Consider the following 26,473-nt stretch of genomic DNA (forward strand, 5'->3'; position numbering starts at 1 on the left):
AAAATTAAAACTATAGAGATCTGTTATCTACTAGCGCAAAGTAATAATTTAAGTTTTTAGCTAAATGTAATATAAATAAACTTTACATAATAACGTTTTTAAAGTATTTTCTTAGTATTTAGCTAGAAGTTAATAAATTATAGTAGAATTAGTGTTATACTATTATAAATACTCTAGGTATATAGTTATTAGTTTTATTATCTTGTATTAGATAATTACTATAGCTATAGATTAAATATAGAACGTTATTTATAATATTAATAGTACTTAATATAAGATTTTCTTTTTTATAAATATTATAAAAATATTATAATATTAGTTAATATATAAGTCTTAATACTAATAGTAATATATACTAAAGATATTAAAACTTTATAATTTTTAATACTCTATATAGTACTAAAAATAGGCTCTTAACCTAGAACCTAGTATAGATTAGAATAATCTATTAACGTATACTAACTTAATATAGCTCTAGAGCTTTTAAGTGTACTAGAGCAATATAGCGCCTTAGGCGTCTACTACCTTAGATTATACTATCTAGCTAGTATATTTAAAATATATCTTTATCTATATCTATATATCTATCTATATTAATACTTTATATACTATCTTATATAGTATATAGTTTTTAATTACTTATATATACTATACGTATTATATTATATTAAATATTAATTATTCTATACTAAATATTATTTTATATTTAGCTACTTCTATAGAAACACTATTTCTAGCAGTATTATAATACTATTAGTATACTTTACGAAATATTTTTACTAGCTAAAACGCGTTTTTACTAGATTACTATTACTATATACTACTCTACTATATATTTAGAAATATCTATATAAATATAATACTTAACTAATATATTATACTACGTAGTTTAGCGCTTATAAGATATATAGGTATAACTTTAATATATCTTATATTCTTATTACTACTATTTGTTTCTTATATATATCTTATATTTACTTTTTTTCTCTTAAACTTTTTATTTCTTTTATTTACTCTAAAAATTACTTACTCTTTTAAGTCTTTTAGCTTTTAATACTACTTTTTAATAAAAGTATTATTGTTTCTTATATATATACTATTAGCTATAAACTATTTTATATATATCTCTAACGCGCTAAAGTCTTAAATAAACTTACTAAGAAACTTAATAATCTTTAAATTTAATATACTATATAACTACTTCTTATAGTTAATATCTATATTTCTCTACCTTTTAATAGTTTTAGTAATATAATATATAAGATCTAGTATCTACATAGAGTACTATTTTGCTATACTTAATTAGTAACTATATATATATATTTTAAAGTACTTATAATATTTACTAGCCTTCTATAATAGTTTTCTAGAATCTTTTTATATACTTTAGCTTACTTATATAGTTTTTACTTAATTACAAAAGATTTAAGAATATCTTTTCTTAGTTAAAGCTTTATTAAGTTATACTTTTTACTACTACACTTTTATAACTATACCTTTAATTAACCTTTTCTCTCTTAGCTTTTTAGCTACTATAGTTTAGTATATAGATTAAATTAATTTTAAGTTTTACTATATTCTAACTACTTAACTTATACTTACTATACTTACGCTTTTATACTAATTATAACTATAATAATTACGCTTACCTTTTTCTTATAGTACTAGAATGATATTAAAGCTAGATATCTTTTAACATTTTATTTATTCTATAGTCTATTAGATTAGATATAAGATAATAATATTTTAAATATAGAATTAAATATAATAAGTAAATAATAATATACACTATAAGTAAATATAAATCTTTTAAAGTTATAAGCTATATAGATATAAAAGTCTTTAAGTTTTACGTAAAAGATTTATTAGTTTATTTTTCTTTATTTTTTGTATATCTTTTTGTATTAAGAATATAAAATTAAGTCTTTGTTTATATATCTTTTCTAAACTAGTAGTATTAGAACTTAGTTTTTAAAAGTATTTTTATATAAATTTTTTTTATTTATAGAACTATTAAAAAACTAGAATTTATATACTACTAAAATCTAACTTATTACTAGTAGCTCTATAATAAACTTAGTAAGAGCTTAAAAATTTTAAGAACCTCTATCTACTAACTACTTTTAGAATAATAAAATTTTTCTTTACTTAGAAAATAATATAAAGAGGTTAAAGAATTGTAAAAAGATTTAAGCTAGTCTTTTCTTTTTTAAGTAACTTTTGTAGATATTTTAGATATTCTATAAAGTTATAAATATATTATAGGTATTCTATAGGCTAATGCTATACTTATATTTATAAATAAAAATATTAAAGAGCTAAGAATAGTAGAAAATATCTATTACTTATACTATATATAGTTTTGTAACTAATACTAATATAATTTACTATAGCTATTACTTATTTAGATTATTATTATATCTTCTTACTAGTAAAAAATATAAAATAACTCTTAGTTTTTGTATAAAGCTTAAAGTTATCTTTATAGTATAGCTTTAACGCTTCTCTAAGTAATAGTATTAAAAGAAAATAGTTTAATTTATTAATTATAAATATTTAAATAGTAGTATTTATAATTTTTATAAAAGAATCTAAGTATAGAATTATATTACTAGTGTTAGCTCTTAGCTTATAAGAGGCTAGGCTAACTTAGTAATAAGTATAAATACCTTAGAATTACTATTATAGCTTAGTAGTAATTAATCTCTAGTTATTTTAAAATAATATACCTAATTATAGTCTAATATTATATATCTAGTATTTAACTAGATCTAGTATATAATATTTATATTACTATACTTTATAATACTTTTATATACACTATTTAGATATAATAAGCTCTAAAGTAGATATTTATAGCGTAATATACTATAGTAGTAAGTAAGCTATATTATTTTTATATGTAGTAGATAATAACTAAAAGAAATTAGCTTCTTTATTTTTAAAGGTAGTAATACTACTTTTTAAGAACTTATAAACTTATAAAAAGCTATTTTAGATATTATTAACTTCGCCTTTATTATTTAAAATAGTAATATACTAATTAAACTTATTTTAGAGCTTATTAGGCTTTTATAGTTAACTACTACTAAAAGTAAAAATAAATAAACTACTTTAATATATAAACTTATAAAGTTACTTAAGTAGAAATAGTTAAACTATACTTATTAAAATATAGCTTATAATTAAAAATTAAAGTATAAGAACTTAAAAGTAAGTACTTAGCTTTTAAAGAGAATATTACTTACTATACCTTAATATTAAGAGATAAGTTCTATTTAAACTTAGTATATTTTATACTTTAAGAATTTAAAGATATTTTCTATATATAACTACTTATAGTATAACTACTAAGTATATAATTATAAAGCTATTTTTTAAGAATTACTTTTTATCTTTTCTTTAAGTACTTAAAAAGTAGACTTTACTATAAATTTTCTTAATAAACTTACTAACTTTACTTAGAATATTTACTTCTAAAACTATATAAAGCTTAAAGTATTATTAATACTTACTTAGATAACTTAAGATAGTTATACTTAATATACTTAGTTCTTGTCTATAATAGACTTAAGTAGACTAGATAGAAGCTAAATAAAAATTCTAACTTTCTTTTAGCTTACTTTAGGATACTTTTAAGTAAAATAAATAACTAGTTAAAAGAGTAGCGCTATATAGACTTTATAAGTACTTTTTATTTTACTATTTAAATAAAACTTTTACTTTAAAGCTAGAAGAACTATAATATAGTTTTTAAGCTAAATTCTTTAGCTTACTATTATTATAGTAAGATAAAGCGTACTACTATAAGTCTTAAGTATTTAGCTTATAAAAAGAAATCTTATAGCTAATAAACTTAAAATCTTTTTTTAAAGCTTTTTTAGATCTAAAAAAAAGCTAAAAAGTTTAGTTTAGTAAAGTCTAACTTATAATAAGCTAAATTAGACTAAAATAATTTTAAAAATACTAAGATAACTTATTAAAAGTATAATAAAACTAAAAACTTTTAAAAAAATAATCTAAAGTCTAAAAGAAACTCTAAAAGCTTATTTAGTTAAGATTAAAAAAAAAGTAGTAAGTTATAAAACTAGCGTTCTTTAAAGCTATTTATATTACTTTAGACTTAGTATTTTATAACTTAAAACTTTCTTATAACATACTTTATTCTAAGCTAGTAAAGCTATTTATAGTAAAAGTATTACTTAGCTAATTAAAGCTTATTAAGACTTTAGTAAATAGAAGTTTCGAGTTAAATTTTATTTTTATATTACTAACTATTACTATAGCTTTATTACTATAGATTTAGGTATATAGAAGTAGTAGTATTTACTTATTACCTAGTACTTAGTACTTAGTATTTAGGTTTACATTCTATTACGTTATTATAATATAAGTATAACTATATAAATACTAATAATAATAATAATAATAATAATAATAATAACTTATCTCTTTCTCTTTCTTTCTAATACGCTCTAATAGTTAGCTTACTTATCTAAGCCTAATACTTATACCTAACTCTTAATTTCTACTTATTAATATATTCTTCTCTAGCTCTAGCTACGTATTATTAAAAGCGCGCTTTAGTTAATTAATTTAATTTATATATAAAATAGCTTATAGAGAAAGCTATATTATTCTAAGAAGAGTAAAAAGGTAGCTAAACTATCTAAGCTATATACTAGTATAACTATTATTAGCTATATACTTAAAAAGGTCTTTCTTCTAGTTTAAAAAGAGCTTACTATAAGTGTTAACTTTTATAAGTATAGTATATAAGTTCTTCTTTTTAATCTAAAAGTCTACTAGTTTTATATACTCTTAACTACTAGAAACTAAAATACTAGCTTACTTCTTAATAATTAATAGTATATATAGTAGCTTATTACTAGTAATATAGCTTAAAGTTAACTTAAGAAGCTTATTTATAGTACTAAAGTAGTAAAGAGAAAGTATAAGCTTATTATAGAGTTTAAAGTTAAGAAAAAGCTTTATTAGCTAAGTATGTAGTATATATATATTATTTTAAATAAAGTTCTTAAAGTAAGTTAAGAGAAGCGTTTTTTAGTATTAATTATAGTAGTTATTTATATCTATTCTCTTAGTTTATTAAAAAAGTTATATTATAAGTAGTTATAATAAGTATTATAAATTATATAAAATTATAGTAAATTTAGAAAGTAGTATAAGATATATAAATACCTTTTCTTATAGATATTTATTACTTAGTAAGCTATTATATACTATTACTTTATATATTAGGTTTAGCTATTTTATAATATATTCTAATTACTCTAAGTTTTTAGATAACTAGACTCTTTTTCTCTTACTTCTTACTTTTAAAGGTATAATACTAATTATACTATTACTTATAGTAGTATTACTCTAATATAATAATAATTACGTAATAGTTTAATATATAATTACTCTTACTTAATACCTTAGAAGCCTTTTAAAATAATTACGTATTAACTATATAAAGTAGCTACTTAGAACTATTTAGAACTTAATAAAATAAACTATAAGACTTTTTTAAGTCTTTCTATCTATTATAAGCTTACTAGAGCTTCTAGAATTACATATTAAGAATATTATTAACTTATAGCTATTTTAGGCTAGCTTAGAAGTTTAAATTACTACTATTTCTATATATAAAAAAACTAATTTTTCTTACTATATATTTATTAAGTAAAAGTATATAGTAAAGTACTAGTTATAGCTCTAAATATATAAAGTAAAAATAGAATAGTAGTATACTTATAAGAGTAAAAGCTTAGAACTCTAAAAAAAAAAAAAAAAAAAAAAAAAAAGATTACTAACTATAAAGTAAAGCTTATAAGTTTACTTTCTATTTAAGCTATTAGTAGATATAGTAAATAGTAAAAAATTAAAAATTCTTAGTACTACTATAGTAACTATAAAAATAAGTAGATTCTTCTAAAAAATAAGAAAGCTAGAATATTTTATATATTATTATAGAAGTCTATAAGTATTTAATAGACTTAGATCTACTATAGATAAATATATATTTTTTAAAGATTAGCTACTCTACTTAAAGAATAATTTTTTTTATGTTTAAAGTCTAGAAATAAAACTATTTATAAAAATATTATACTAAAAAAAGCTAAAAAGTTTAAAAAAACTATATATAATTCTATAGTAAATAGAAATAGCTACTTTATTACTTTAATACTTTAGTCTAGTCTATAAAAGGCTAAAAAAAGTTAATTATCTTTATAATATTTTAAGTATATCTATTTAGAGTTAGAAGATAATTTTAAAGTTCTTACTAACTATAGTTTATAAGCCTTAGCTATTAACTTACTACTTAGAACTATAGTATTTTATTAGCTATTATATTATTTTCTTAAAATAGAGTTAAAGCTCTTATATAAGTATTTAAATAAATACTTAGTAGAAAAGTAAATTAGATATAGTAAGTCTCTAGTAGAAGCGCTTATACTCTTTACTAAAAAGAAAAACAGTAGTTAATATTTATATATTAACTATTAGAGCTTTAATAAGTTTATTTTAAGAAATTAGTATTTTTTACTACTTATTATAGAGCTTCTAAAGAACTTAGCTAGTACTATATTCTATACTAAACTAGGTATAAGAACAGCTTACTATAAATTATATATTAAGAAAAATAATAAGTAAAAGACTACTTTCTATATAAGATATAGTAGTTTTAAGTATTCTATAATACTTTTAGAATTAATAAACGCTTTTATATAGTTCTAGATCTATATTTATTTAGTTTTAGTAAAATTAATTAATATAATCTATATTATATATTTAAATAATATTTTACATATTTTTAATACTAAAAAGAAGTATAAAAGCTATATTAAGAAAGTTTTATATAAATTATATAATATAAAGCTTTTTCTAAAGCTTCTAAAGTATAAGTAGTATACTTAGTATACTAAGTATCTTAGATATATAGTTTTCTCTAAAAGAATCTAAATTAATAAGAATAGAAGAAAAATAACTTAGAAAAAGTCTAAACTATATATAAAATATAAGATTTAGATATTTATTAGCTATATAAACTACTATAAATAGTTTATTACTTAATTATTTTAACTTACTTTACTTTTAACTAAGCTAATTTAAAGAAATCTAAAAGTAGCTAAGAGTAGCTATATCTAGTAGAAAGAAAATATTTAGATTTTTAATTTTAATAAAAAAGCTAAAAAGACTAATTTAAAGCTAAAAAACTCTTTCTTAAGTATTTTTATTTTAACTTACTTTAAGTAAAATAAAAAAACTAAAGCTAAAGTAACTACTTTAAATAGTATAATTATAAGTATCTTAAGCTAATAAATACTAAATAAAGCTAGAAAGTACTACTAGTATCTAGTTAACTATTTTTTATATAAGCTTATTATAATAAAGTATAATTATAATATATATAACTAAAAGCTACTTATAATAGTTAAGAGTCTAAAATATTATTACTAATATTTAAAGAGTGTATACTTTCTCTTTAAACTAACTACTAAAATTTTAAATAGTTTACAAGAACTAAAACTTTTAACTATTAATAAGTTAGGTTTTATATTATACTATTTAGATTTAATTTTAATATCTACTATAAAATAAAATTTACTAACTCTAGAAATAAGTTTTTTTACTACTTTAACTTTATAGAAAAAGCTTAGAAACTTATTTAAAAGTATAATAGAACTTTTATTTAGTTTATAAGAGATTTTATAATAAATAGTAATAAAACTTCTTTTTTAGTAGCTATAGTATAGACTTACTTTACTAAATATACTAAAAAATAAAAAGCTTTTACTAAAGGTTTTAAGAGCTATAACTAAGCTAGTAAATATACTAATTAGAATTTCTAAACTTTAAAGAAGTATAAAAAAAAAACTATATCTTTTTAGATACTTTAGATAAGTTAAAGTTTAGAAATAATTAATCTAGTTTAAATAAAGTAAAAACGCGCTATTATCTAGTAAGAATACTAGTTACTACTAAAGAGAAGTTATAAGCTTTCTAAAAAATACTATAATAACCTTTTTATAAGCTATTTAAAAGTAAAATATACTTTAAAGATACTATAAAAATACTACTTTTAAAAGAGTATATATAAGAATATAAAGTAATACTATAAAAATAACTTTATATATAAAAAGTCTACTTTTATAAAGTATAAATTTTATACCTTACTATAGCTTCTTCTAGTACTTAATAACTTTTAAAAAAAGGTAATAATATACTTTATTATAGAACTACTACTTAGTATAGTTATTAGTATAAAGTATAATACTATACTAGTTATTATAGATAGATTAACTAAATTAGCTTATTACGTACTAGAATAAGCTACTTAGAATAGTATAGACTAAGTATAAGTCTAGATATATAAAGTTATGTTACTATATATACTATACTAAAGTATATTATCTTAGACTAAAGCTTTTTAATAAACTCTAAGTATTAAAATATCTTTTTTTATTACTTTAGTACTAGAAGAGTTTTTACTTCTACTTTTTATTTTTAAACTAATAGCTAAACTAAAAAGTAGAACTAGACTTTAAAGTAGTATTTTTACTACTATTACTATTTAGAATAAACTAACTAAGCGTGTTAAATACTTTTTAAAAAGTTTATATATAATAATAGTATTTACTTTACTACTAGAATTACTTTCTTCTAAACTTACTATAAAAAGTACTTTTATAAAGTAAATTAGTTAATTTAGCTTTTAGTAAAAAAGAAAGCTTTATAAAAGCTAGTTTTACTAAATAAGTAACTAAACTATACTAAAAGTACTATAAAAGAATTAAAGTAATAAATACTTACTAGAAAAAGTATACTAATAAGTATTACGCGCTAATTCTTTTAAAGATAGAAAGCTAAGTATTAGTTTATACTTAATATATTAGAAGTACTTATCTAAAAAAAAAAGCTAGATTAGAAGTTTATAGAGCCTAAAAAGATAATAGATTAAAATAGTTTTTTAGTTTCTAAAATTAACTTTCTAAAACTTAATAGTAACTATTTAGTATTTTATATATTACTCTTAGAGCCTTTTAACTATAAAATTACTATTCTCTACTATAAAGTATTAAAGTTAAATACTTTAAGAAAATGTTGTAATAATATATATAAAGTACAATATATTATAAAAAAATAGTTTAATAAAACTAATTAATAAAAATATATAATTTAATAAGTTAAGTATCTAGAGAAATAAAACTTATAGAAGCTAGATTTAAATATTTAAGCTAATATACTATAAAAGTTCTAAAATAAAAAAAAGTATCTAATAGTATAGAAAATCTTTAAAGGCCTAGTCTAAAAAGTAATACTATAGAAAGCTTTATAAAAAAAAAATTAAGTTAAGCTATAATAAACTATTTAAGTATAAACTAAAGTATACTTTAGCTTTTTTCTCTATATAGAGTTTTTTAGAGTATTTAATAGTATTTTAGACTATTCTAGTCTCTAACTATCTAAAGAAGATTAGAAAAGGCTACTTTACTCTAAACTCTTTCTAGTATAAAATTTATAGTTTTTAAATCTTATAATTAGTTTTAAAGAATAAAGATATTATACTTTAGATAAATTTATATAGTTAAATAACTTTAATTACTAGAAGAGACTTTTATATTTATAGATAAAATCTACTTTAATATTACTTAAAAGATACTAACTACGCCTTAATAGCTTATAATAAGCTAAAGAAAGCTAGTATTACTTATTCTAGACTAATCTACTATAACTTTTACTTATATATACTAGTAAACGCTTTACTACTTTAGAAAAGTTTAAAAATATTTAAAAGAGAGTACTAGAAGCTATATAAAGAGTATTTAGATAATACTACCTTTAAGCTTTTTAATTTTTTTTTTCTTATTAATCTTAGTAGTAAGACTAAGTATAGTACATTTAGATCTCTTAAAGTTTTTAGCTACTTTAGCGTACTATTACTTTAAAGTACTAATTCTTAAGTTAAAAGTTATAATTTTATATTTAATAAATATAGTAGTAGACTATATACTTAAATACTACTAAATAGATTAGTATAAGCTATAATAAAGTAAGATAAAGTAAAAAAAGCTAAAAAAGCTAATTAAAGTTTACTAAAGACTAGAATAGCTTATTATAGAGTATAATAAAGTCTATTAGAGCACTTACAGCTTACTTAGAGAATCTACTTTTCTTTAACTTTTACTAAATCTTTAAAGTATAAGCTTAGTATTATTTATATTAGAGAATCTAAATAGTAAAAGTATTTTTAGAAGTAGTAATACTCTTAACTATACTATAAAAAATATTATAAGTATTATTATTTATAAGTATAAAAAGTAGTAGCTAGTAGTTCTAAAAGTATAAGTATTATTTTTTAACTAAGAAGTAATATAGCTAATATAAAATGTAAAAGTTCTTATTAAAAGATTCTTAGTATAGTAGTTTAGTATTTAAGTATAGTTATTATCTAATATAGTAAAAGTTAGTATTAAATAGTTTAAATTAGACTATTAAAGGCTAGAGTAAAGTATATAAAGTAAATATAGGTAAGTAAGTAGCATAAGAGTATAAAGTATATAAAAATAAATATAAATTACTTTTTATAGTTTAGTTAGTATTATTTTAGTATAATTTACGCTAAAAGCTTTTTATTTAGCTTATACTACTTTATTTTATCTCTTAAATAGCTAAGATAAAGTATTTTAGATACTTTATTATTACTAGATTTTAGTCTAAAATAAAGTAATACTTATAAACTTAAAGTATAATAAAGTAAAAGAATAAAAAAAAAGAAATCTAACTAGCTAAGAATACTCTAGGCGTATAAACTTACGCTAGTGTTACTAGTATAAGTAGTAGTAAAATATATATTTATATATAATTTTGTAATTTTCTATATATACTAGATTCTTTTTACTAAATTTTTTACTATTTATAGATAAGTTATACTTATAAATACTTAGTATAAACTAATATAAACTAGAATAGACTATTCTAGACTATAGTTACTTTTTTCTACTTATTATATACTCTTTAGATTAGATTAAGAGTAATCTACTTTAAAAAAAAAATATTAAACTCTAGTCTATAAAAGCCTAGGCTAACTTAGCTTTAAGTATAAATATTATAAAATTACTATTATAGCTTAGTAGTAATTTATCTTAAGTTTTTTTAGAATACTATATCTAATTATATATTAATATTATATATTAAGTATTTAACTAACTTTATAATTATTAGATTCTAGCTCTAAAGAGTCTAGGCTAACTTAGCACTAGCTATAAATACCTTAGAATTACTATTATAGCTTAGTAGTAATTTATCTCTAGTTCTTTTAGAATAATATACTTAATTATAGTTTAATATTATATATCTAGTATTTAACTAACTCTATTATTTAATATTTAAATTACTCTATCTTATAATACTTTTATATATACTATTTAGATATAATAAGCTCTAAAGTAGATCTCTTAAGTATAATATAATATAGTAGTAAGTAAGCTATATTATTTTTACGCGTAATAAATAATAACTAGAAGAAATTAGCTCTTATATCTTTAGAAGTAGTAATACTACTTACTAAGAAATTTATAAACTTATTAGAAGCTTTTTTAAGTATTACTAACTTAGCCTTAATTATTAGAGATAGTAATATACTATTAGAGTTTATTTTAGAGCTAACTAAGCTTTTATAAACTACTACTACTAAAAGTAAAATATAAATAAGCTACTTTAATCTATAAACTTAAGAAGTTATATAAGTAAAAATAATTAAAGCGTACTTATTAAGATATAGCTTATTTTAAAAAATTAAAGTATAAAGTACTTATAAATAACTACTTAGCTCTTAAAGTAGATATTACTTACTATACTTTTACTATAAAAGGTAAGTTCTAGTTAAATTTAGAGGCTCTATACTCTAAGAACTTAAAGATATTTACTATATATAACTACTTATAGTATAACTACTAAGTATATAATTATAAAACTATCTTTAAAAAAGTGCTTTTTATCTTTTTAATAAGTATCTAAAAAATAAACTTTACTATAAAATTTTTATATAAAACTACTTACTTTACTTAGAATATTTACTTCTTAAACTATATAAGGCTTAAAGCGTCTTAGATACCTATTTAGAAAAAACTTAAAGTAGTTATACTTAATATACTTAGTTTTAAGTTATTATAGTACTTTATAGCTTATAATAAACTTAAGTAAACTAAATAGAAGCTAGATTAGAATTTTAACTCTCTTTTAGTCTATCTTAATATACTTTAGAGTAAACTAAGTAACTATTTAAAAGAGTAGCGCTATATAAACTTTATAAATACTCTTTTTTCTAATATTTAAAAAGAACTTCTACTTTAAAACTAGAAAAACTATAATATAGTCTTTAAGCTTAATACTTTAGCTTACTACTATTAAAGTAAAATAAAGCGTACTACTATACTTTCTAAGTATCTAGCTTATATAAAAAAGTTTTATAGCTATTAAGTCTAAAACTCTTTTTTAAAGCTTTTATAAACTTAGAAAAAAGCTAAAAAGTTTAGTTTAGTAAAATCTAACTTATAACTAGCTAAACTAGACTAAAATAGTCTAAAAAACTTTAATATAGCTTATTAAAAGTATAATAAAACTAGATACTTCTAAAGAAACTATTTAAAGTCTAAGAAAAATTCTAAGAGCTTATTTAGTTAGAGATTAAAAAAAAGTAGTAAGTAGAAAAGTTAAAGTTTTTTTTAGCTACTTATATTACTCTAGACTTAGTATTTTAAAACTTAAAACTTTTTTATAATATACTTTACTCTAAACTAGTAAAGCTACTAATAGTAAAGATATTACTTAGCTAATTAGAGCTTATTAAGACTTTAGTAAATAAAAGTTCTTACTTAAATTTTATTTTAGCGTTACTTACTATAAAGTAAAGCTTACTAGTTTACTCTTTATTTAAGCTATTAGTAAATAAAGTAAATAGTAAAGAATTAAAAATTTATAGTACTACTATAGTAACTATAAAAGTAGTAAATTCTTATAAAAAATAAAAGACTTAAAATATTCTATATATTATTATAGAAGTCTATAAGTATTAGATATACTTAAGTCTACTTTAAATAAATATATATTATCTAAAGATTAGCTACTTTATATAAAGACTACTCTTTTAGAGTACTAAGTCTAAGAATAGAACTATTTATAGAAAAATTATACTAAAAAAAGCTAAGAAGTTTAAGAAGACTATATATAATTCTATAGTAGATATATATAGCTATCTTATTATCTTAACGCTTTAGTCTAGCTTAAAAAAAACTAATAAGAGTAGTTTATCTCTATAATATACTAAGTTTATATACTTTAGATTAAAAAATAACTTAAAAGTTCTTACTAACTATAGTTTATAAGACTTAGCTATTAACTTACTACTTAGAACTATAGTACTTTATTAGCTATTATATAATCTCTTTAAAATAAAGTTAGAGCTCTTATATAAGTATTTAAATAAGTACTTAGTATAAAAGTAGATTAAGTATAGTAAGTTTTTAGTAAAAACGCTTATACTCTTTACTAAAAAAAAAGATAGTAGAATATACTTATATATTAACTATAAAAGCTTTAATAAAGTTACTATTAAAAATTAGTACTTTTTACTACTTATTATAGAGTCTTTAGAAAGATTAGCTAGTACTAAATTTTATACTAAACTTAATATAAAAAAAGCTTACTATAGAGTATATATTAAGAAAAGTAATAAATAAAAGACTATCTTTTATATAAGATATAGTAGTTTTAAGTATATAGTAATATCTTTTAGCTTTATAAACACTCTTATATAGTTCTAGACTTATATTTATTAAGTTTTTATAGAATTAATTAATATAACTTATATTATATACTTAAATAATATTCTTATCTTCTTTAATACTAAAAAGAAGTATAAAAGCTATATTAAGAAAGTTTTATATAAATTACGTAATATAAAGCTAGTTTTAAAGCTTCTAAAGTATAAGTAGTATACCTAGTATACTAAGTACCTTAAGTATATAGTTTTCTTTAAGAGAATATAAATTAATAAAAATAGAATTAAAATAATCTAAAAATAGTCTAAACTACGTATAGTATATAAAATTTAGATATTTATTAGCTTTATAAACTACTATAAGTAGTTTATTTCTAATTTTTTTTAACTTACTCTACTATTAACTAAACTAACCTAAAAGAAGCTAGAAGTAGCTAAAAGTAGCTATACCTAGTAAAGAAAGAAAAGTTAAGTTCTTAACTTTAATAAAAAAGCTAAAAAGGCCTTTTAGAAGCTAAAAGACTCTTTTCTAAGTATTTTTATTTTAACTTACTTTAAGTAAGATAGAAAAACTAAAGCTAAGATAGATATTTTAGGTAGTGTAATTATAAGTATATTAAGCTACTATATACTAAATAAAGCTAAAAAGTACTAATAGTATTTAGTTAACTTCTTTTTACGTAAGCTTATTATAGTAAAGTATAATTATAATATATTTAACTAGAAGCTACTTATAATAGTTAAGAGCTTAGAGTATTAGTACTAATATCTAAAAAGCGTATACTTTAATTTCTAAACTAACTATTAGAACTTAAAATAGTTTATAAAGACTAAGACTCTTAACTATTAATAAGTTAAATCTTATATTATACTATTTAGATTTAATTTTAATATCTACTATAAAGTAGAGTTTACTAACTTTATAGATAAGTTTTTTAACTACTTTAACTATATAGTAGAAGCTTAAAAACTTACTTAAAAGTATAATAAAGCTTTTATCTAGTCTATAAAAGATCTTATAACTAATAGTAATAGAACTTCTTTTTTAGTAGCTATAGTATAGATATACTTTACTAAAAGTTTAGAAAGCTTTAACTAGGCTAGTAGATATACTATACTAGAGCTCTAGACTTTAGAGAAGTATAATAAAATAGATTATATATTTTTAAATACTTTAGATAAGTCTAAGTCTAAAAATAACTAATCTACTTTAGATAGAGCTAAAACGCGCTATTATATAGTAAAAATACTAGTAACTACTAAAAAGAAGTTATAAGCCTTTTAAGAATATTATAATAACTTTTTAGTAAACTACTTTAAAGTAAGATATACTTTAAAAAAGCTATAAAAGTGCTACTTTTAGAAAAGTATATATAAGAATATAGAGTAATACTATAAAAATTACTTTATATATAAAAAGTCTACTTTTATAAAATATAAACTTTATAGTTTATTATAACTTCTTTTAATACTTAACTACTTTTAAAAAAAAGTAATAATAAACTTTATTATAGAGCTACTACTTAGTATAGTTTCTAGTATAAAGTATATCTTTATACTAGTTATTATAAATAAATTAACTAAAATAGTCTATTATATACTAGTATAGACTAATTAGAATAGTACTAACCTAGTATAAGCTTAGATACGTAAAGTTATTTAACTTTATAGTATACTAAAGTATATTATCTTAGATTAAAGCTTATTAATAAACTCTAAGTATTAAAATACTTTTCTTTACTACTTTAATACTAAAAGAGTTCTTACTTTTACTTTCTATTCTTAGACTAATAGCTAAATAAAAAAGTAAAACTAGATCTTAGAGTAGTACTTTTACTATTATTACTTTTTAAAATAAAATAATTAGGTATACTAGATATTTATTAGAGAGTTTATATATAATAATAGTATTTACTTTACTACTAGAGTTACTCTCTTCTAAGTCTACTATAAAAAGTACTTTTATAAAGTAAATTAGTCTAATTCTACTCTTAGTAAAAGAGAAAGCTTTATAAAAGCTAGTTTTACTAAATAAGTAATTAAACTATAGTAAAAGTACTATAAAAAGATTAAAGTAGTAAATACTTACTAAAAAGAGTATACTAATAAGTACTACGCGCTAGTACTCTTTAAAGTAGAAAACTAAGTTCTAGTTTCTAACTAATATATTAGAAGTACTTATCTAAAGATAAAGCTAGATTAGAAGTTTTTTAGACTTAAAAAGATTATAGACTAAATTAGCCTTTTAGCTTTTTAGATTAATTTTTATAACTTAATAGTATCTATCTAGTATTCTATATATTACTTTTAGAGCTTTTTAACTTAAAAGATACTATTTTATACTCTAAAGCGCCTAAATAAAATACTTTAAAAGCATTTAGTAATAATATATATAAAGTAACATATATTATTAAAAAATAGCGTAATAAAGATAACTAATAGAAATATCTAATTAAATAAGTTAAGTACTTAGAGAAAGAAAACTTATATAAACTAAGTTTAAATATCTTAGCTAATACGCTATAAAAGTTTTAGAATAAGAAAAGTATCTAGTAATATAAAAAGTTTTTAAAAGTATAGCTTATAAAGTAATACTATAAATAGCTTTATAAAAAAAGAGAATAAGTTATATTAAGCTATAATAAGCTATTCTAGTATAAACTAGAGTATACCTTTACTTTTTTTCTCTATATAGAGTTTTTTAAAGTATTTAATAGTACCTTAGACTAAAATAGCTTATAACTATCTAACTCTAACTTACTTTTTAGTATAAGAATTAATAGTTCTTAGGCCTTATAAATTAGTTTTAAAGAATTTAAATATTATACTTTAGATAATTTTATATAAATAAAACTTTAATTATAAATATAAACTTTTTTATATTATAAGAATAAATCTACTTAGAAAGTATTACTTAGAACTATACTAAGCTCTAATAGCCTATAAAAGGCTAATAGAGATTAGTTTTAGTTACTATTTCTTATTTCTTACTAATTTTATATAATCTCTACTAAACTCTATCTAAGTATACTAGATAGCTTTATATTACTCTAGTATAGGCTAAAATAAGCTATAAAGAACTATTAGAACTTAGTTAAGAGTAACTTAGAGAACACTAGCTCTAAGACGCTTAATTTTATCTTTCTTAGTCTTAATCTACTTTTTAAGCTAGCTCTTTTTAGTAGTAGCTTTATTACTTTTTAGCTAAAAAATAAGCTTTATCTAAAAGTCTTAAATAGTATTCTATAAAGTATTAATATTAAAAATACTAGTCTACTTAGTAGGCTTTAAAACTAAATACTATAAAAAAAGTTAGTATAAGCTAAAATAGACTAAAAAAAGCTAAAAAAAAGTAAAAAAAAAATAAAGTAGCTACTAATAACTTATAAAGAGCTAATTTAGGTTATAAAAGTTTAAAAAAAAGTATTTTAGAACTTACTAATTACTTATATAGTAATTTAGCGTTAAGTGTACTAGTAATTTTAGTAGCTTTTTTCTTAGATATATAAGTAGTACTATTAGTAAAGCTAGTAACTATAGCTTTAGCTTTAGTCTTATTATTATAATATATACTAAACTAAGTAGTAATATAGCTATAGAGTACGCTAGAATAAAATTATAAGTACTTTTAATTAAAGAAGTAGTTACTACTAAAGTTAGTTAAAAGAGTCTAGAATAGACTATTATAAGCTAATTTAGCTTTTTTAGATTTTATAAAAGCTTTACTAACTTTATAAAGAATAGAAAAATTTATAAAATACTAGATTAGACTAAAATAAACTAATATAAATTAAAACTTACTTAATAATATTATTATAAACCTTTTTATACTTTTCTACTAAGTCTATTTTTAAATAGCGTAAGTTACTATACTTAAAGTTCTTTATAGCTAGTAAAGTAAGTATTAAAGTATTATTAAAGGCTTAAAAATATAAAATAATAAGCTTCTTACTAAAGAACTTTTAGTTAGCTAATAATTAGTAGATAATCTTAAATATAGCTTCTAAGTTAATAAGATTCTCTAGAGACTATATTAGTTAGTATTAGTATAAAAAAGTCTAAAATAAGCTAAAATAAACTAAAACTACTTATTCTAGAGCTATTTACTATTTATTAGCTTTATAAAAGCTAATAAAAAGTAATAGTAGCTAAAAAAAAGTAAAATAAGTACTTATAGTAAAGTACTACTTATTTATAGTTTAATACTAGCTATATAAAATAGTTTAGGTAATAAAATCTCTAGATAGTATACTAGTAACTTTTCTAATTATACTAGTAAAGATAGCGTGCTTTTTCTTATTACTAAGAACTAGAAAAGTATAGCTATAGTAGTTAAATATATAAAGCTTATTAAGCTTTTATAACTATAAGTAACTAATATATAGTATATAACTAATCTTAAAAAGCTTAAGTATATAGAAGTAGCTTAAAATAATTTAATTATTACTAACTATAGTTAAGTTAAAATAAAAGAAGCTATTAAAGCTTAGAATAAAGTAATATAAATTATAATAAGTAAATATAAATAAAAAGAAGATAAATTAGTATAAAGTACGTATTAATAGTTTTAGTTAGAGTACTAAAGACTAGTTAGTAGTAATTTAGTATAATTTACGCTAAAAACTTTTAATTTAAACTAAACTACTTTATTATACTTTAAAATAGGCTATAATAAGTTACTTTAAATCTTTTAAGAATTCTAAAAATAATAAGTAAAAAGAGCTAATACTTACTATTATAAAGTAATTAAGAGGTAAAGAATAATAAAAAAAAATCTAACTAGCTAAAAATATCTAAGATATATAGACCTACGCTAGCTTTACTAGTATAAGTAGTAGCTTTACACGCGTATTTATACGTAATTTTCTAAAGCTACTACTTTTTATAATAAATTTTTACTCTTTTTATAAATATAATATACTTACGCTAGCTTAAAGTAGGCTATTATAGACTAAAATAGCTTATTATAGACTATAGTTACTTTATCTAGCCTATTAAATAACTTTAGAAGTAGATTAAAAGTAATCTACTCTAAAAGAAAAAATAATATTAGATTCTAGCTCTAAAGAGCTTAAGCTAACTTAGTACTAGCTATAAATACCTTAGAATTACTATTATAGCTTAGTAGTAATTTATCTCTAGTTCTTTTAGAATAATATACTTAATTATAGTCTAATATTATATATCTAGTATTTAACTAACTCTATTATTTAATAATAATTTAATAACTAGAGTTTAGTTAATAACTAGAAAACTTATAGAAAAAGCTTTTATTTAATTCTTAATCTATTAATTAATTTATTAGTATAAACCTTATAGTAAGTATTTAAAATTTAATACTTAGCTTAATATCTTATTCTAGTAACGTATTTATAAAAAGTAAGATAATAAAAAAAAGTTAATAATTCTATTTAGTAATCTTAAAAGAATATTTACTTTTAATATCTTATACTTACTATATATAATAATAGAAAGTCTTTTTTAAAACTTTAATAACTATATACTTTTTTATAGTTATATATAGTAAGTATAAGATATTAAGAAAATATATCTATATTAAGATTACTATATAGAGGTACTTTCTACGTTTTATTACTTTACTCTATATTAATACTTTACTATAATAGCTATTTGCTTAAAATTTTCTATTAATAATTATATTTACTTTATCTTTTTTATTCTATATTAATATAGATATTATAAGAAAAATACAAAATAGTAAATAAACATCTACGTTTATAGAATAATTTCTTAAAGAATAAAAGTAATAATAATAATAGAATAAAAACTAATAATATCTTTAAAAAATTTTAAAAAAAGAATAGTTAATATAGAATAAGTAATTTATTATAAATATTAACTTTAATATACTATTTACTAAAGAAGCTTATAAAAACGTTCTTCTAGTAGTCTTTACTCTTAATATAGTAAATATATACTACTTAATTAAAGTATCTAAATAGAGAATCTAATTTTAATAGTAAATACTTAGTATTATAATAGAATAAAGATTTAATATAACTTATTAATATTAATTAAGATTATATAGAATTTAGTATAAAGTTTAAGCTACTTCTATTAGATTTTCTATAGATTTTATATTAATTTTTTAAAGATTAATAATTACTAAAGATTATTTTTTTACTAGAACTTAAATTTTATAATTTTTAGCTAAAAATAATAAAAATTATAGCTTCTATAGTAATAAGCTAATAAGTAAAAAAATAAAATTATTTAATAATTAAAATAATTTACTTTATATTAAAATAGTTTTTTAGCTAGCTTTTATTTAAAAGCTCTAACTACTTTAGAAGTTTATTTAAGATTATAAACTAGTACTTATAAAACTTAATATAATAAAAAGAATAGTAATACTAAGTCTTAAAACTAAAGCCTACTTATTACTCTATAACTAAAAGTAAAATAAGCTTTAATTTAAAACTACTAATAGATTCTATCTTTTAAAATTTAGTATTTCTTACTACTAGAGTCTTAAGTTAAGATTAAAAGTTTTATTTCTTAAATATATTTCTATATTTCTTATAATTAATAATATAGATAGTATAAAGTACTAATATAAATAGTATTATATTTAAAAAGAAAAATAAAGCTATCTTTTATAATAGGTATAGTACTTAATACTTTCTATAGATAATAGTCTAAGTTATGTCTTAGATTGTTTAAACCTAGAACTAAGAGAAGATAAGGTAGTTAATAGAAAACTAAAGTATTTAACACAGCTGTCTTCTTAATGCGCATTTATGTGATTAACTAGTCTCTTCTTAGAGAAGCGGGATAAGTTTCGCTAGATCTTGCAATTTGATCGGCTTGCTAAGAAACATATTAAAGCCGCTACCGTACGCTTCAGCCCGTGCAGCCTCTGACTGCAACGCAGTAACTGCGATAATCTTCGATGCCGCCATATGATGCTTCTTCTCGTAGGATCGGATCCGCTGAACAGCCTCATAACCGTCCATAACCGGCATGTTGATGTCCATAAGAATCACGTTTGGTATGCCAATTGCTCCCTTGTCGATAGCGTGCGCTCCATGGCCTTGTTGTGACGCGACATCTGCGTGAGCGCTTACGAATGCGTCGACAGCAAGTTGACCGTCCTGAGCGGTAAGATGAGGGTACTTGTGCTTCTTGGCAAAGGCAGCGAGAAGCTTGAGATTGACGTTGTTGTCGTCGACAAGGAGCAGGGTCGGCATCTTCGTGGCTGACACAACTACAGAAGCGAGTGGTACTTTGATCAGAGGGGGTTCCGGCATTCGCGTCGTGGCAGATGGTGAAAACGGAAGCGCTTGAGGGTCGAAGACTCGATGACTTGGGGGGTGTACCAGCTGGACTTCTGCCGGCGACGACTGTACCGGGACTACGTTCGCGACCTCAGCTATTATTTCTGCTGACTTAGCCCCAACCTGTTCTGTGACAGGGACCTTTGCTGTAGCCGACAGTGGAGCAAGCGATCGTATTTGGAGTTGATGATCAGTCTTAGCGTCGTGTCGTGTGACTCCATTCGCTAGAAGACCATTGCTGACTTCTTCGTGGGCTTTGGAATTCTCTGAGATTGACATCGTACCCTTCTCGTGCAGGCGAAAAAGGGACGATATCGTTCGAGCCACCTGTTTTCTGCTACAAGGCAATGCGACATGCTCCATTGTCAAATGAGTTCGAAACGCGTCCGTTGCCCACTGATCGCGAAGGATCTGTGCACTCGGACTGTTGTTGCACACGACGAGGATGGGCGCAATGTTGTCTTTCCTCTTTTCAGCCCCATCATCTGTAGTTGCTTCGTTTCGGAGGGTCGCAAGGCATTCATTGATGTCGGCTTCCATAACGATCATGAAATCGTATGAATTGCTGCGTTGCCACTCGCATCGCGCAAACCGTATGCTCAGGGAGGTGAGGACGTTTTCGATAGAGGAGATGGCCAACGCAGAAGCCGCTTCCGTTGGATTAACTCCAACGCTGGCCGATGGATGCAGTCCCGTCACTAGACCAACCTTGATGCTTTCGAAGGCCTTTGGCGTGACGTTACTTCCTTTCAAAGCCCCAATGCGACGCTCGCTATTCGGGTGATCCTCGAGCGGCACCCGTACAGTGAAGCAGGTACCTGTCCCATCTTGATCGCTTACGACTTCGATACTACCACCCATTGCATACACTATCCTGGAGACTATGTGCATACCCAGGCCTAGACCATCGGACAATGTATCCTCCTGAGCAAAGTCATGGAAGAGACGGTCGCTCTGGAACTTCTTCGACATGCCCTTTCCGGTGTCGGAAACGGTAAGCACAGCGTCAAAACGTCGCCGCGATCCCTGTTTCGGCTCCTGCTTTAGGAAGACCCGGATATGTCCAGAAGGCGTGTATTTGAGTGCATTGGTGACGAGATTGATGCAAACGCGCTTCCAGCCGCCTGTGGCTAAGCTGCAATGCCAAGGCCTGCCGTCGGATCGATCGATGTCGAGAATGACCGGTGGATGAGTGTGATCTTTCGCATTTTGGCCGTAATAGAAGGAGTATACGGTCGATACAACGGCGTCCTCGGTCAAGTCATCAAGTGCTATGTTCATATCTAGCGCTTTCAGATCGTCGGTAGTAGAGCTCGTGGTTGGTGGAAGAAGCTTCTGGCTGATGTTTGAACTTTTCACAGCACCTTTCTTCAAACGCCGGCTCTTGAGATCTGCGAAATCGAGAAGATGTTCGATGATATCGAGCAAGGTACGTCCGCAGGAGTTGATCTGTTCGACAAAGGACGTAGCTATATCGTCCAACGTCTGCTCCGCTAGTAACTCGCACGAGCCCAATATACCATGTAGTGGAGAGCGAAGTTCGTGAGATATAGTCGAAATGAAGTCTGACTTGGCTTTGTCGGTGCCCAATACCTCCAGACGCTTGGTTTCGGCAACGATAATGTCACAGAAAGCATCGACAAATTGCATCTCCGTGTCTTTGGCGATATTCCTGAGTGGATCACACGTCCAGTAGAGACCCGCAACCGCCCACCGTTTTTTGGTGTAGTCCCATATCCCATTGAGGGCTATGCAACGTGATCCGGGAAATACACCCTGCAGGATATCTCCATCATTTCGTCGATCTTGACGATGGGTTTTGCGTTGTTCATTGCCTGATGAGCGTGTTCCCGCAGCACTGGCACCGGCTCCAGACTCGTCCGAAGAAACATCGTCTTCGGAATAGATTCTGAAGTCTTCGTCAAACTTCCAAACTCTTCCGAGCGGATTACGACGCATGAGCCTGCGTAAGAACGATTCCGTCAATTTCGTGGGAGGCTGACCCGTCGGATGTTTTGTTCCCATGCTGTGGTTTCGCGTTGTTTGTGCAAAGCCTAGCACCTGGCAGGCGGTTGCATGTTCGGTTCGTGACTCATTTGTAAGGTCAGAATGTGAAAAAACGACAGCCGAATCATCGCTATCAGCGTTACTCCCCTCATTGGACTCCGCATTTTGTGAATCGCTCAGTCCGCCAAATTCTCGGACAGAGGCGTCGAGGAAGGCGACACCGTCTAATTCGAGTGATTGGCAAAGAATTTCCGCAGCACGTTGATACGTACTACTGGGATCGTCGGCATCTTCACGTCGACGAGGCTGTGGATGGGTTGTGAAACCTTCCGCTGGAGAAGCAAAATGTTTCTGTGTATTCACGGTGTTTGTCCGCACATGTGAATCGAGCAACGCATGTTTCCGATCGGTTAGCCGGGGAGCTCCGCTATAGTCGCTCGATCGCTGATGATGATGAAAAGTGGGGTTCTCAGATACCTGCGCGTTGCCGGTAGATGAGCTGTTCTCATGCTGAGCGGGTAAGGAGACTCCGACCGACTGCGAAGGCGTCATAGCGGGAGTACTGGTGGGGTCCATTAAGGCCTCGGGCGAGCGATACTGACCTGAGTAAGCTTCCTGGACTCCGACGCCGCCGTTCTTCACCGGCACATTAGTTGCGGGCGACGCTTTGCGAGCGGCACCCGACGTTCCTCGAACAAAATCTCCAAGACCTGCCACCATGCGATTGGTTTGTTGCCGTTCTGAGAGAGCACGCACAGATTCGAGGTGGTTTATAACAGTTTGCGACATGTCGCCCAAGAAGCTGAGATCTTTTTGCGAGATTCCATTGCGAACTTTGTCGTCGAGGATGCAGTATGCACCAATGTTGACCCCAGATGGTGTTGTGATGGGCACACCTGCGTAGAAGCGGCCGTTGGGAAAGCCAGTGACGTACGGCCTGGTAGAAAGGTCCGGATGCTTGGTCAAGTCGTTTACTACGAAGGCGCTCTTCCGGATGTCGCCGTCTGCAGCACTAGAGATGGGAAACGAAGGAAGATTGACGGTCGTCTCGCAACAAGCAACATCGCGGGGAATGATAGAGTGACCCATCCACATCTCATCTCCGGGTTCGTGGATCGCATCATCTACGAGTGATAGCGTTTGTGTCGCCTCGGCCATGATGTAGGCATGGTTGACATCGAAGAAGAAGATCAAACAACGTCGGGCCCTCAATCTCATAGCACCCAGCTGGCAAAATGCTGTGAGGATCTTATCGGGGCACGAGACGGCCTTGTGTCTCTCTCTCGCCTCGGGATTGCGCACGTCGCAATATTGGGGGCCATAATCAGACATCTGCCGGAAGGGGCCATAGTATCTTTACGGAAACATCAGTCCTGTCGAAACATGGTTGAAAAGCAGCTAATGAATGATCGGGTGTACCGGTAGAATTGCTGCTCGCGCCTGCCTTCGCCGCGAATAGCTTTGCGAGACTCCCACGTGCGGCCTGGCCCTAGGCAGGCACCTCCAGTGCATGCATCTTGCATGACTACCGACGCGATCGAAGGTACTTGTATTCCCGTGATCGTCGGGGCGATTTGATAGTATGGTGTTGGGCGAGAAGGTTGTCAGTAGCGGCAAAAGCAAAGCGCGACGGTTTGCCACCCCTTAGGAATCTCGGGGCTAGCGCATCGTTGCTTTGCGGCCCGACAAGAGACGGGACGCGTCGCGCTGAGCTGTGCGCAACCGGCATTGAAATGGCTACGTGTTCTATCATCAACTTCGGGATGCATAACGCGTTGATTGATCCAGTCAATTCCAGGAGGGGCGAGGAAACGCGAATCTACGCTTGGCGCAGTATATAGGTATAGGATCGGGAGTTGCAGATGCACGGCGACGGCTATCTGTCGCCTCTGCGATGAGCCCCAACGCATCCTAGCTCCCAGCCCCACCAGATCGTGCATCGCACAGGCCTGCCGCTGAGTCCCCCATTGTGTGAGCGGGTACTTCCGCATCTCTGCGAACCAACCTCTAGTAGTTTCTCGTCTGCTAGCTATTAGGTACAAGATACTAGATGTTCAACGTGATGCAAAAGGCCTTTGTGGCGAAATGAATGTTGATTGCTCAAACAAGTGCAGGCTCAGCAGGCTAAACCCCATACCAGAACTTTGACTTGTTTGATCTCTGCTAAGGACCTCGGTAACGCAATGCCGTTAATGGGCACCACATTCCGATGTGAGATGGGTAAATCTTGGGTGACCTTCGCGGAGCCAGTATCCCGCACTCTCCACTTCATCATCTCCGCCGTCTTCTACCGGTAGCTTCAGGGGCGGACTCGGGTAGCGCTCGAGAGATCTGTATTGTACCTGAGGCTCCTTGCTATCCAAAGCTCTCCATTGACTTCGTTTCTGCCAACCACTGGCGGGTGCTTCACGTGGATGCTGGATTATAGGCCGAGCGCACTCGATCGCTCTGTAGTGCGGTTCAGGCAGCTCGACTATCATATTGCGCAACTGTTTTGACCTCCAGAAGGCATCGAGTAAGGGTAAGGCTGGACCAGTGAGTAGATCGTGGCGATGCCGGTCCCAGTAAACGAGCAGGGACACATAAAATTTGCGGAGACTGGGGCAGTATTTGATGATGTTATCGAGAATGGGCTCCAGGTGGTCCATATTGAAGAAGGGTGTGCCATCATCTTTCTCAATACGATGTGCCTCAACCGTCAGTTCCAGAGAAGTGATCGATGCCAACCGATTATGCGGAATCAGTCTTGGAAGATGAAGAAGCAAGGGCTCGCTCTGGATGCTTATGCAGTTGGCGGAATACAAGAACTCAACACCTTCCATGTACGCCTGCCTGCAAGACAGCAGAAACCCCATAACGCCAATATCATGCACCCCAGAACGCACAGCGGGGTCGTTTGGGTCGCTCCTTCTATACCGGCCCTCCTCCATCTGCTTTATGCACTCATCGATCCACGGGCCTCTCCAATGCCATGGCATAGATGGCTTCCATAATGGGTGATTACGTCCGCAAGGGATGCCCCTCCATTGCCATGCGCCTGCCTGCTGTACAAGATCCATGTGGAGCATGCGTCTATCGAAGGCCATGGACAAGATGATGCTTCGGATGTCGTACGGCAGCTGGAAGAAGAGGCATGCTGGTGTATCGATCGAAGTCGGTGTAATCGGTCGTCGCGAAGAAGGTAGAAACGGAGGCTCGTCCGGGGATGGCGGTTTGGGGCTCGATTCGATGCGCAGGTACTTCTTCAGCCATGCGCTGAGCCTGGACATGGTTGGGGATGCGACAGGAGGATGGCCTTGATGGACAGGGAAGCGATCAGGCAATAGGCAGTAAGCTCATACATAGGTAGCTACCGTCTGCCCGAACGTGTATGCGGCGA

General features: G+C 26.4%; 1 protein-coding gene across 1 annotated transcript; it reads right to left on the reverse strand.

The window, feature by feature from the left end:
* Positions 1-20,571: 20,571 nt before the first annotated feature.
* On the reverse strand, positions 20,572-24,252 carry J4E79_006383 (uncharacterized protein; the record flags this gene model as incomplete). The annotated part of the gene is made up of 2 exons (XM_049355254.1): positions 20,572-23,400; positions 23,572-24,252. The coding sequence occupies 2 exons, from the start codon at positions 24,250-24,252 to the stop codon at positions 20,572-20,574; spliced, it is 3,510 nt and encodes a 1,169-aa protein (XP_049209927.1).
* Positions 24,253-26,473: the final 2,221 nt, after the last annotated feature.

The sequence above is a fragment of the Alternaria viburni genome (assembly GCF_023758015.1).
Source record: "Alternaria viburni strain BMP 2772 chromosome Unknown scaffold_13, whole genome shotgun sequence".
Lineage (NCBI taxonomy): Eukaryota > Fungi > Ascomycota > Dothideomycetes > Pleosporales > Pleosporaceae > Alternaria > Alternaria viburni.